This window comes from Mixophyes fleayi, chromosome 6, assembly GCF_038048845.1.
Source record: "Mixophyes fleayi isolate aMixFle1 chromosome 6, aMixFle1.hap1, whole genome shotgun sequence".
NCBI lineage: Eukaryota > Metazoa > Chordata > Amphibia > Anura > Limnodynastidae > Mixophyes > Mixophyes fleayi.
Window position 1 is genome coordinate 25,882,814 of NC_134407.1, and position 12,010 is coordinate 25,894,823.

The 12,010-nt window shown below is 42.9% G+C and overlaps 1 protein-coding gene across 6 annotated transcripts in view; it reads left to right on the forward strand.

Moving 5' to 3' along the window:
• The window catches only part of CTBP2 (C-terminal binding protein 2), a 77,553-nt gene that overhangs the window by 55,226 nt on the left and 10,317 nt on the right, over positions 1–12,010 (forward strand). For 5 of the 6 annotated variants that reach the window (XM_075216058.1, XM_075216060.1, XM_075216063.1 and 2 more), the window contains 4 exons: positions 3,385–3,539; positions 5,333–5,477; positions 7,605–7,811; positions 10,600–10,814. In XM_075216058.1, coding sequence (XP_075072159.1) covers positions 3,385–3,539; positions 5,333–5,477; positions 7,605–7,811; positions 10,600–10,814 — 722 coding nt within the window. Of the gene's footprint in view, positions 1–950; positions 1,041–3,384; positions 3,540–5,332; positions 5,478–7,604; positions 7,812–10,599; positions 10,815–12,010 lie in introns of those variants that run through there. The other variant, XM_075216059.1, reaches the window with a different exon arrangement.

Genomic DNA, 12,010 nt, shown 5'->3' on the forward strand with positions numbered 1-12,010 from the left:
AGTCCCAGCAATCCCAGGCCCTGCCATTTCTGACTTATCTGCAGGACTAGGGGCCCAGACACAGCTCTAGCATGAAATATATTGTGTCAGTAGACCTGCTGTGTTTTATAATAGTTTAGAGCACACATGTAGCCATTGATGCTTTTTTTTTTAATTTGTGCCAATTTTGAAAATAACCATTTTGTTTCAGGGGTTGAATGGGTTAACTTACGCCGCAGTTGTTTAATGAGATTCGTGTTTTGTGACTGTGCCTTCACTACCATGTAGAACTCATGTGAAGAAGCTATTTTATTACACACATAAGTGCGAGGTCTGAGCACATGACCAAAGATCCGCTCTCTCCAGGAGGCTTTGTAGACGCTCAATCCTTTTAGTTACAGTCACAGAGCAGGGGTGTTCAAAGAGATGTCTGCACAAAACACATATTATCATAAAAACCAACACCCCCCACCATGTATCAGTACCCACTGGAATGGAAAGTCAAAAGCTGCAGCAGACAGCGAGGACTTAAAGGGCCTCTCTGCCCAGCAGGTATGGGGCTGGGGGCATTGGGACCCTTGCAGGGGCAGGGGCGGGGGGGTCTAGGGTTTTTTAAATATTTTGCTATGGGGCTCTGCAGCCACTGTTTTATAATTCATTTATAGGCACCAGACCACCAACGTAACGCCTGCCCCCAATGTCTGTAGGCATCAGTATTCAGTACCCATCTTTACTAATTCAGGGCATCTACTGAAGTGTAAGGTTACCCCCGGGGTATTTATTTTCATCCCTGCTGGTCTTGTCATTTTTATCCTTCAGCCATTCATTTCCCAAGCCTGGCATTACAGGGATAGTTATGACGTGAGACCTGCCTTCTTGCTGCAGTAACTTTGGTCCTTTTTTTTTTTTTTTTAATAACATGTCGCCCAGCAACCAGTGGGCGTGACTAAACTCCCAGGATGAGCATCTCCACGGTAACCTCCAAAATTATCTGCCAGGGCCTGCGGGCTCTGGAGGGATGGAGGCTGGCACAGCGCTTATACTGCAGTGTGTTTACAGAGGCAAGGAATTAGCTATGTAATGTGTTATTATTAACAGGGGATAATGCACTGCAAGGCTCTATGACACAGGAGGGTGCTAATTACATAATTACACTCATCAGCCAAACAGCAATAGGGGAACATGCTTCTGTTTTTTATAGCACAGAATGTTTGTTATGAGATCACAAATATACTAATAATATCAGTTCTCTGCTCATGCGTTTGGTTATTGCAGCAGTAATATTTCCATTAGCCCCATCTATAGTGCACTGATCAGAGCCTGGTCACTGTGTCTGCTGTACAGCTGCACTGTAGTACATTGGGGAAACTAAGATGAGGTTGTCCAGTGCAGGTGGGGGGATTGGCCGGGGCCCTAAGGGGCCCCAGGTGCCAATGCTGCTACAATTATTCATATACCACTGATTCTTTATGTGCTCCTGTCAGCATGAATTATCATTCTCTGATTTTGAAATACACAGAAAACCAGACTTGTTCTAGAATTGCTGATTTAAGGAATTATTTCCGTTGAAAAGCATGTGACTGTGAATGAAATAGCATAGGTTTATTATTATTATCTTTATTATTATTCAGAAATAAAACTTTATTTAAAAGCAAACAAACTGTTGGTACACACGGATACTAATGCAAATGTTGACTGAACCATACATGATACCAGGGGGTAAATGTATCAAACTGCAAGTTTCCGGCTGGTCTGAAAAGTGGAGATGTGGCCTATAGCAACCAATCAGATTCTAGTTATCATTTATTTAGGACTTTCTACAAAATGATAGCTATAATGTGATTGGTTGCTATAGGCAACATCTCCACTTTTTAAACTTACCGGAAACTCACAGCTTGATACATTTACCCCCAGGACTGTTTATGGTGCAGTCAATAGCTGTATCAGTGAGCACAGACATGGGGGTAAATGTATGAATCTCCGGATTCTTCATCTCCGGCGTGTTCAGCCTCTTCAGCGCTTAAATTTAAAGCGGCGCTGCCTTGTAAAGGGAAACTTCCCTTTACAATGCAGCGCCGCTTTAAATTTAAGCGCTGAAGAGGCTGAACACGCCGGAGATGAAGAATCCGGAGATTCATACATTTACCCCATGGTCTCTTTGATTACAGTGCTCACGCGGTGGACACGGCATTAGTGTGTATACACGTTGGCCTCTGTGATCTGAGAAGCAGGCTTCTTGTCTTGTGGCTCAGTTAGTGGCATTCCTTATATGTACTGTCATACAGGGGCTGGCTGCCACTCAGCAACCTATTAGGTGCATTTTAACGGAAAACAATTCAGGTGACCCGGCCCACTATGGGACCAGCCCAGGGGTGCAGATGTCCCCCAGCCCAGCCAGCCCCTGCTGTCACAAAGGCGATTCTTTCTAGTTATGTTGCTCCTCCTCACTAGTAACATGGCAGCCTGCGGCAGGGAGTCTGCTGGACATATAACACTTCAGTTATTTCAGGCAGATGATTCAACTCTAATATACAGCTTTTCATATATATATCATAAGTCATAAATATCCTGATTTGAGGCCTGTGTAGGGGGTGGTGTTTTACACAAAAGTGGGCAGTGTTTCCACCAAAAAAGGGGGCTTTGGGCGGATTGTGACGGTTTAGCAGGTATAGGGTAGGGCTTATTTTGTCCCAATTTTCATGTGTAATAATGATATAATAACCTATGAATGTTCGTCCAATAGAGAGACTGTTATGGACAGCTGCAGTCCACCATTCTGCTGTGAGATACCATAGAGATTAAAGCTTCTAATTGGTCTCCTGTACACGCCCCCTTTTGCAACCATTTCAAAGGGGGTGAGCAGGACTGATTACCAGGCTATCTTGGGAATGCAGCTATAAATGTATCTACAGAGGGCTTTGTAAGAAGCACATTACTCTGACCACCAACACTGGCACCCAATGTACGCCCCACAATCCTGTGTGAGGCAATCCAGAGTGCCCCAAACTTGCTCAATAGGGAACTGATCTGTTCCTCGTGATCGAGTAGGCACAGGGTTTTACATAGAAGCATAGGGTGGTCACCATGGTGGATGATAATATGAGGAGGTTAATGGAGAATGATGATTGGTGATGGGATAGGGTTAACAGTGGCTGAAGAGGGGTTAATAATTGGCAGATGATGGGTTAATGATTGATGAGTGAATGTCCATCTTTAAAAAAATAAATTCTGGGGTACACACCTTAGGTCAGTGACTTGGGATGTGTTTCATATTTACATAGAAAAATGGCAGCATGCAGTGAGTAACATATGTAAGAAAACATTATCTAATGCTACTGGCACCCTGTGCAGGAGTATGTACATGAAATATAACTAAGCTTCTGCTGTGTCTCTATCATTCTCTAGGTATGCGGCCCCAGACTCTCAATGGTCCAATGCACCCCCGCCCGCTGGTAGCTCTGCTGGATGGAAGGGACTGCACAGTGGAGATGCCAATCCTGAAAGACCTGGCTACTGTGGCATTCTGCGATGCCCAGTCAACACAGGAGATCCATGAAAAGGTACAGACAATACGTAATGGAATGTGTGTTCTGCGCTGAGCTGTAATTTAATACAGGTAGATACAAAATTCCTTTATCAAGTCGGCAGCTGTACTATACAAAGGGTTGATGTCAAACCCAGAAATGAAAGACACTTAGAAACACATAACAGCACTAGATAATTATGCGGTTTGTATTTATAATTATATAATTTATAATTTACGGTGTCTATATTTTATATATGTGATTACATGAGAGCAATAAATATTTGCTTTTAAAGACAACTATTCCAAGTATATTCATATGAATTCCGCCATAGGGAGGTTGATTTTTTAATAAATGTAGGTTTTGTATTTATAATTATCTAGCGCTGTTATATGTTTGTAAGACCATTAATAATGCGGGAAGTTTATACCTGAGACAGGAGAAGAGTCTCCATCATTATCATGAGGAGAGAGAGAGGGGCTGTGGGTTTCATCATGCAGAAACAGTGCACCATATATGGTACATACATTTTATCCCTGTTTGCGGTATGGGGTTACATCTTTTTATTACTGCTCAATGACACCATATTGTGCCATTTGGAACCCAGAACAGCCACAACATTAAAACCGCTGACAAATTAAGTGAATAACTATCTTGTTACAATGACACCTGTCATGGGGTGGGATATTAGGCAGCAAGTCGGACAGACAGTTCTTGAAGTTAATGTGTTGGAAGCAGGAAAATGGGCAAGTGTAAGGATCTGATCAGCTAGACAACTGGGTCAGAGCATCTTGAAAATGGCCGGTCTTGTGGTGGTGTTCCCAGTATGTAGTGGTCATTACCTACCAAAAGTGTCCAAGGAAAGACAACCGGTGGGGAGCGACGGCTAGCCCATCTGCTCCAATCCCACAGAAGAGCTACTGTAGCACTAATTACTGATAATGTTGGCTATGATAGAGAGGTGTCAGAACACACAGTGCATCACATCTTGCTGCATATGGGACTGTGTAGCCGCAGACCGGTCAGAGTGCCCATGCTAACCCCTGTCCACTGCGAGAAGTGCCTACAATGGGCACGTGAGCACCAGAACTGGGCCAGTGAGCAATGGAAGAAGGTGTTCTGGTCTGATGTCATGTTTTTTTTACATCGTGGACAGCAGAGTGTGTGCGTCATTTACCTGGGGAAGAGATGGCACCAGGATGCACTATGGGAAGAAGGCAAGCTGGTGGAGACAGAGTGATGCTCTGGGCAGTGTTCAGCTGGGAACCCTTGGGTCCTGGCATTCATGTGGATGTTACTTTGACACGTACCACCTACCTGTTTCAGACCAAGTACACTTCCTTATGGCAATGGTGTTCTCTGACGGCAGTGGCCTCTTTCAGCAGGATAGTGCCCACTGCCACACTGCAAAAATTGTTCAGGAATGGCTTGAGGAACATGGCAAAGAGTTCAAGGTGTTGACTTGGCCTCCAAATTCCTCAGATCTCAATCCACATCTGTGGGATGTGCTGGGAAAAGAAGTCCGAGCCATGGAGGCCTCACCTTGCAACTTACAGGACTTAAAGGATCTGCTGCAACGTCTTGGTGCCAGATACCACAGGACACCTTCAGAGGTCTGTGGAGTCCATGCCTCCATGGGTCAGCGCTGTTTTGGCGGCACGAGAGGGATCTACATAATATGAGACCGGTGGTTTAATGTTGTGGCTGATCGGTGTATATCATTTGATGTCTTACAATGCACGGAGAGGCAGGATAAACACAGCCCTGTTCTAGTATTGAAAACACACAGTTGTTCTCAAAGTTGTGTAATGGGTATATTTGCGTTGTAGGTTCTGAATGAGGCAGTGGGCGCCATGATGTATCACACCATAACACTAACACGTGAAGACTTGGAGAAGTTTAAGTCTCTGCGGGTTATAGTGCGGATAGGCAGCGGCTATGACAACATTGACATCAAGGCTGCGGGAGACATGGGTATGTACTACAGTGTGACCAATGCTTTGCTTACAACACTGCACTGTCTTTAAAACATCACAGACTATCATGACTTCTACATCAGCAGTGGGAGAGTGCACCATGGAGACGTTATGACAGTAGTGCTGGGTGATACATTTAGCATCAGAATGCTCATTTGAACTCTCTGCAGTTCCTTGGTGTATTATTGTAAACCAGGTTCCAGTGTGGGTGGCTTAAACTTCTTGTGCACTCATTAAGTTTTTGGGACGTTCACACAGTTTTTCACAACTACAGTACAAACAGATTTATCCAGCATTGCTTCTCAGTTCTGCTGCAAACTTTATATCTCTCTTCATTTTAGCTATAAAAACCAGTAATTTTTACGACAGAATTTAAAGACAAATCTAATAACATTTTTTTGTGATTTTAGCCTCTGGCAGAAAGATATACTCGTTGTACCAGAGTACTCACAGATCAAATAGACATTATGCTGTATATTCCTTGTCTTCAGAGTGCGTTTATTTATAGACAAGAAGAGAAAGAAAATAAACCTTCTCTAGAAATTAGAAATATTATCTCTTCAAATCCAGTCAACTATAACTAAAACTATTGAGTAGTAGTTGTAAATTGTGTAAATAAAACACACACACTGTATATAGTACACAGCGGAAGGACTGCACTTCCCAGCATGCCTAACATTCATGTAGTCCTCTAAAGAGCACGCTGTATACAAACCAGACTGGAAGGACTACATTTCCCAGCATGCCTAGCAGTCAGAGCTGCTCCCAGCACTGAAGCATACATGAGGAGGGGCTTGAATCAGGTGGGTTGAGTGGAAGACACCTAGAGGAGTGTTACAAACATTATAGAAAGTCATCATAGATAAATGAAGAACAGTATGCTAGATTTAATAGATAATTATTAATTGTGGTGGTTTTGTAGTATATGTAGTATAGTATATTCCGTGGAACTATAATGCAGTCCAGTATACATTATAAAGGTTTCTTTTATAATTACATGTAGTTTTTGTTTTTGTATTAAATAGCGTTCTCTTGTGGGTATAATACTTTGTAATAAGCTTTACCTTGTTTCTGTAACTGTATAGTTTATAGCTCAGACATTAAATATATATAAAAAATATTATTATGGATGAAAGATATAAGTGATATTGTATAATGTGCACAATCAGCATGGCTGTAAGTAGACGTCAGACTAGGTTGTTGCTGGTGTTAGTAGAGAGTGTTGGACAGGGCTGCTCTGTGTGCGCTGAGCATTGGAGTTTATAGCATACTCTGATTTATGTGTTTTTTTCTCATCTGTAGCATTAAATAATCATCACATTAAAAAATGTGTTATTTTCCTTTAATCTATTATTGAAGGGAGAAAGGGAACGGTAGGAATAATAGCCCAACACAGTTAGTAAAGAAATAAAGCCAGATTTTATTTCGCCCTCCCGGCTCGTGGGAGACCATAAAACACAATATACCAATGTGAGGAAAACGTACATCACCAATAATCGGGGACGATAACAGAGCTTATTTCCCTTCCGGGTTTCAGAGTCCTCAAAGTCCATGCTATCTATAGACTCCGAAAGCAAAGTCTGCAGGCACTACCCTTAGCAAATCAAGACAGACACGGCCTGCAAGCCCTACGGCAGGAATCCAGCCAATACCGCTCCCACCAATAGTCTGTAAGACTGCCTGGAGCCGAGCAGCAGGGAGCAGTAGAGAAGCTGAACCTGCACAATGGGCTATCTTGTGAGATAAGGGCCCCGGGGCTGGACATTTCCAGCTTAACCTCCAGGCTTACGTCTCACTAGTCCCAACACTGCCCCATACAGCTCCTGGGGAGAGGGCTTAGGGGAACTGTGTGGTATGGCAAGAGTCGGGGTACAACACCCAGGAAAAAACAGTTGGGACTTAAGAGGGACTAAAGCATTGTCTGGGAACGCATTAGGTTGTGGGAAAGGGTTACTGTGCCGGCTTTGCCTGTTTTAGATCCGGCAACCTATGTCGCCACAATTATTTATTTTTTTAATCTCCCATCAATTCTTTACAGAAGAATGTTTGCATTTCAGTATCTGAGCTTTTGTCATCTGTATGTTTGAGGGTTCTCTCCCACTTACTGAAGCTGTTTGTTATTTAGGAGTGGCAGTGTGTAACATTCCATCAGCAGCTGTGGAGGAGACGGCCGATTCTACAGTCTGCCATATCCTCAACCTGTACCGGAGGAACACCTGGCTGTACCAAGCGCTGCGGGAGGGTACACGGGTACAGAGCGTGGAGCAGATCAGAGAGGTGGCATCTGGAGCAGCCCGGGTTCGAGGGGAAACACTGGGCTTGATAGGATTTGGTGAGTACTAAACAGTTAGGGCCTGATTCATTAAGGCACGTATCTGCACATCCCCAAAATGGGACCATACGCCAGTACAGGCAGCCCTGTCCGCTCCGTCTTCAAACGCAAAGGGGAGAGAACGGGCTGGGAAGGGGCATTTGGCCATAGTCAGTTTATAGTAAGAGCGTACCAAACGCCAGCGCACGCTGCCACGTCTGAATCAAGCTTTGCCCATCTCTTCTTTTCTGCCTTATCTTTTACTCCAGCCACAGGTCTAGTCTAAGTCCTGAGTACCAGTGGTCACAGCCTCGTATGCATGCTATAACATGTGTTTGCAAACAGGAGCAACTGTAAAAAAAACAATTATGCTCAGTAGACATTAAGAACATCCTAATAAATGTATGTGATGAGGGGGAAAAATGTAAATAAAAAACATTTTTGTTTTACTGTTTTATCATTAATGCATTAATTCTTTCTTATTTTTTTTTCTGTGCGTTCTTTTGCAAATGTATAATCCAGATAGGTAATGGATGCATCCTGCAGCGTCTTGTGTAGTAGCGCACAGCAGACCTGCCCCCGTATTCATCAGCATCCTTGATAATTTCGGGGGTGTGCAGAGCTGATCACATTGCAGTCAGTATGCGTGTCTTGGTGAATCAGACCCTAAATGTTTATATGGTTATTAGGTGAACCATAAAACAAATGCTAATGTAGATACTGTTATTAATAAAATGCACTTTGTCAGTGAACAGTAATTGTAGCAGCAGAATCTATTATTATTGTTATTTAGAAAATGTTTTAAATGAATGAAAAGTTATTTTTAAACGGTTGTTAGATTTTTAGGACAACCTTCTGTGTAGTCCTAATTATTTTTACGTTCAGCTTGTACTTTACAGTAGTTATACATAAATAATGTTCTTTTATAGCTGTAAATGATTTTGGTGCTGAACGATTTAACTGGGTTATTTGGGTTGTGAGTATTCAGATATTGCAGTAATACAATACAAGTTCCACACACTGTACGTTACTACATTATAAACATTTGGTATTTACAGTCAGTATCTGGTCGTCTTATTTATCCCTTCATATTTCCTTACCCGATGGCAGATCAGAGGACAGTTATTAAATCTGGCTTTCTGTTCATAATCTTTAAATCCTCTGTAGTCTGCAGATGATATCATCTTAGTAATCACTATGTATGATAATTGGCTAAACGGCTGTAGCTGGGGCACAGTTACTTTACCAGATATCTGAAAAATAGAGGTGCCCATGCACACTGCCATGGCAAAGGCCAAGTAAGTCATTTCAGACCTAACTGGCCACCAATTGGTGCTTGTCTTTACCCAAACAGATAATCAATCCTAATCTATGTTAAACGAGCCTCTGCACACCAGGCCGATAAGTTTTTATTAAACATTTACTATGATAGGATGAACAGCCTATGCCACCCTGTCTTCTGTTGATGGGTACCAGCTGGGCTTACTTTGTCACCATTCCCTTTCCTTATCCCAAATGCGCAGTAGGAGGAGCTTAAGCTGCTGCCACCACTGGACTCCTTCACGGCATCCAGAACCACATTCCTTCTGGGTAACTGTCGCTGTTGGTGTACCTGGGCTGGTACCCCTGACCTCTTCCTATAGATTAGGGTTGTTGTGGATGGATCCCCCTGGCCTATCACACTAGCCAGAGCTGCTGGGTAGCGGGCAGTGTGGTGGTACCGGAAAGCTAGGTCCAAACCTCAGAACAGCCAGAAACGGATTAGATTGGGTCTAATCTGTAGGTCACAGGAAATTACAGCAGGGAAGAAGTTGTTAAGCAGGTCTTGAAGCAAGTGATGTTTATTCGTTCAAGTGCCCTGATAAGGACAGTTCACACTGGTTGAAGGTACCAGTGATCAGAAAGTCAGATGGAACAATAATGATACATTTCAGTACACACCAGTGCTGTTTTCTACAGTTTTTGACATAGGTTAGCAGGGCGTAAGTCAGCCCCCCGAACTCTTTGCTGGCCCCAAGAAGTCTGAGTTATTTTTAGTATCAGGATGCAATATGTTTCCCCAAACGTGTATTTAAATGCAATTTATACTTAACACAATTTAAACTTATCTGTGATATCCGACATCATGTGCTGTTTAAAGTGTTCAGACAGGTTCCTTTCAAGTGTTGGTCACTCACATTGATTAGACTTAATTAGCCTTAATGAGGACATCCCCTCAAAGCTACACAAGACTCCTCAAACAAATGCTTATTGCATCAGACATATACCTCAGAAAGGAAATCATTTCCTATACAAAGTGCCACACGATACAACAAAACCAGTACATCTGCAATTATATAAATAAGCTCCCTGCGTTATTTCCTTTAAATAAATTTATACAATAAGTTATTTATAAGTGATCCAGCCACATTGACTTGAAATGCGTTAGGCTTTCCAGAACATCTACCGTTATTGTTTTGCTGTGTGCAATCCCAATCAATAGCCAATCAAGATCTCTGAGATGTCAAGAATGCTTTGGCCACAAATGCCAACGTAACGGCACCTTAAGTTCAAGTAAAGGTGGGGTAACACTTTCGCCTGGTGTCGCAGCTGTTGTTTGGACATGGTCCTGTTTCTCCATCTAGATAAACTGCTTTCGTGCTGATCCTAAGCTTTCTCTGGAACAGTGTTTCCAGATCACAAAACGCATTTTGATAGTTGTGATACTCAGTGGATGGATAGGTACATAAGTGACTCTGACGCCATTTGTAATCTCTTGCCTCCTATGTGGTAAGTGCAGCCTCATCTAGTAATGTCTTTCTCCCGACAGGTCGTGTAGGACAGGCCGTAGCTGTGAGAGCCAAAGTGTTTGGCTTCAGTGTTATCTTTTATGATCCGTACCTGCAGGATGGGACAGAGCGCTCGCTGGGGGTCCAGAGGGTGTACACGTTGCAGGACCTGCTTTACCAAAGCGACTGCGTGTCGCTGCACTGCAACCTGAATGAACACAACCATCACCTAATTAACGACTTTACAATCAAGCAGGTAAGCAGTTCGGATAGTAGTACAGCTGACTAGATGTCTGACTCCCTATTTCTGTGCAAGAGAAAAGATTTCTCAGCTACTCTCAATGTGCCCCTAAAACGTCATATTTTATAAATAATTCTGGATGACAACACAACATTTAATTACTATCATAGTTCGATAAAAAAAAAACCTTCTTATGAAGAGTCTCCATGAAAGCCTGTTTTTTTTATATTATTATCTTTTGTACTAAATGCATAAGCAAATGATTTTTTATGGACAAATTGTCATTTTATCTGTATATCCAACTTGGTTCCTGTTTTTACTGTTTTCTGTTGGATTAAATAGGTTAATATCAGTGCGTTCTGTGTGCACCTGTTCCTTCTACTGAATGCATCGGAGTAAAGGCAGACTCATACTGCAGAGGTCAATAAACAGAATTAGTTCCCAGGAGCGCTGAGAGTAGGGTAGAGCAGCTACTAAGTATGGGGGCCATGGTAGTAATAATGGTGAGGGGAGGGGCTCTAGCCCGATCCCAGCCAGTTTATAGGCTGAGGAAAGTGACTTATGCAGCTTTTACCAAAGCTGCACACACAACCAGGGGATTGGGGAAATCACACTCCCATAATTATTATTATCTTCCATTTAAAGGCACCACAGTGCTTTAAAGGGTACACATAAAACAGGGACATACAAGGTAGACAAAATAAATACAAAGGGTATGGAGAGTCCTGCACATAGGAGAGCTTACACTCTAACTAACAGAGGGCTCAGCTGAGACAAGAGGAGCGAGTGTGGCTCAAAGTGGAGATTGGGACACTTGTGAGGGTGCATTAGGGTGGGTAGTATCTGCGGGAGTTGGATTGGGTCCAAAAGCGCTTCAAGATTTAAATGCTCCACGAAAGTTTGTTAAGGTGCAGCAAGGAATTCCATAAGCGGTAGCGTAATAAGAGAAATCTGTCACATAGAGCACCACTTTTTATGCTGGTGTCTTGTTGTTCAGTTCTCCTATTGTGTGGTCTGGTGGAAACCAGAAAGCATAGGGATTGCAGGGTCATGGAGCAACCCCATTTTTGTTTTTTGGCTAAATACACAGAGCCTGATGTAGAGTCGGGGGCAAGTCCAGCTGAACAGTGCAAAAAGCACTTTTGGCAAAAGATCAGTCTCAGTTTGCATTCAGACTGAGACAGATCTCCCCCTTGCACCGCTCTGCGCCT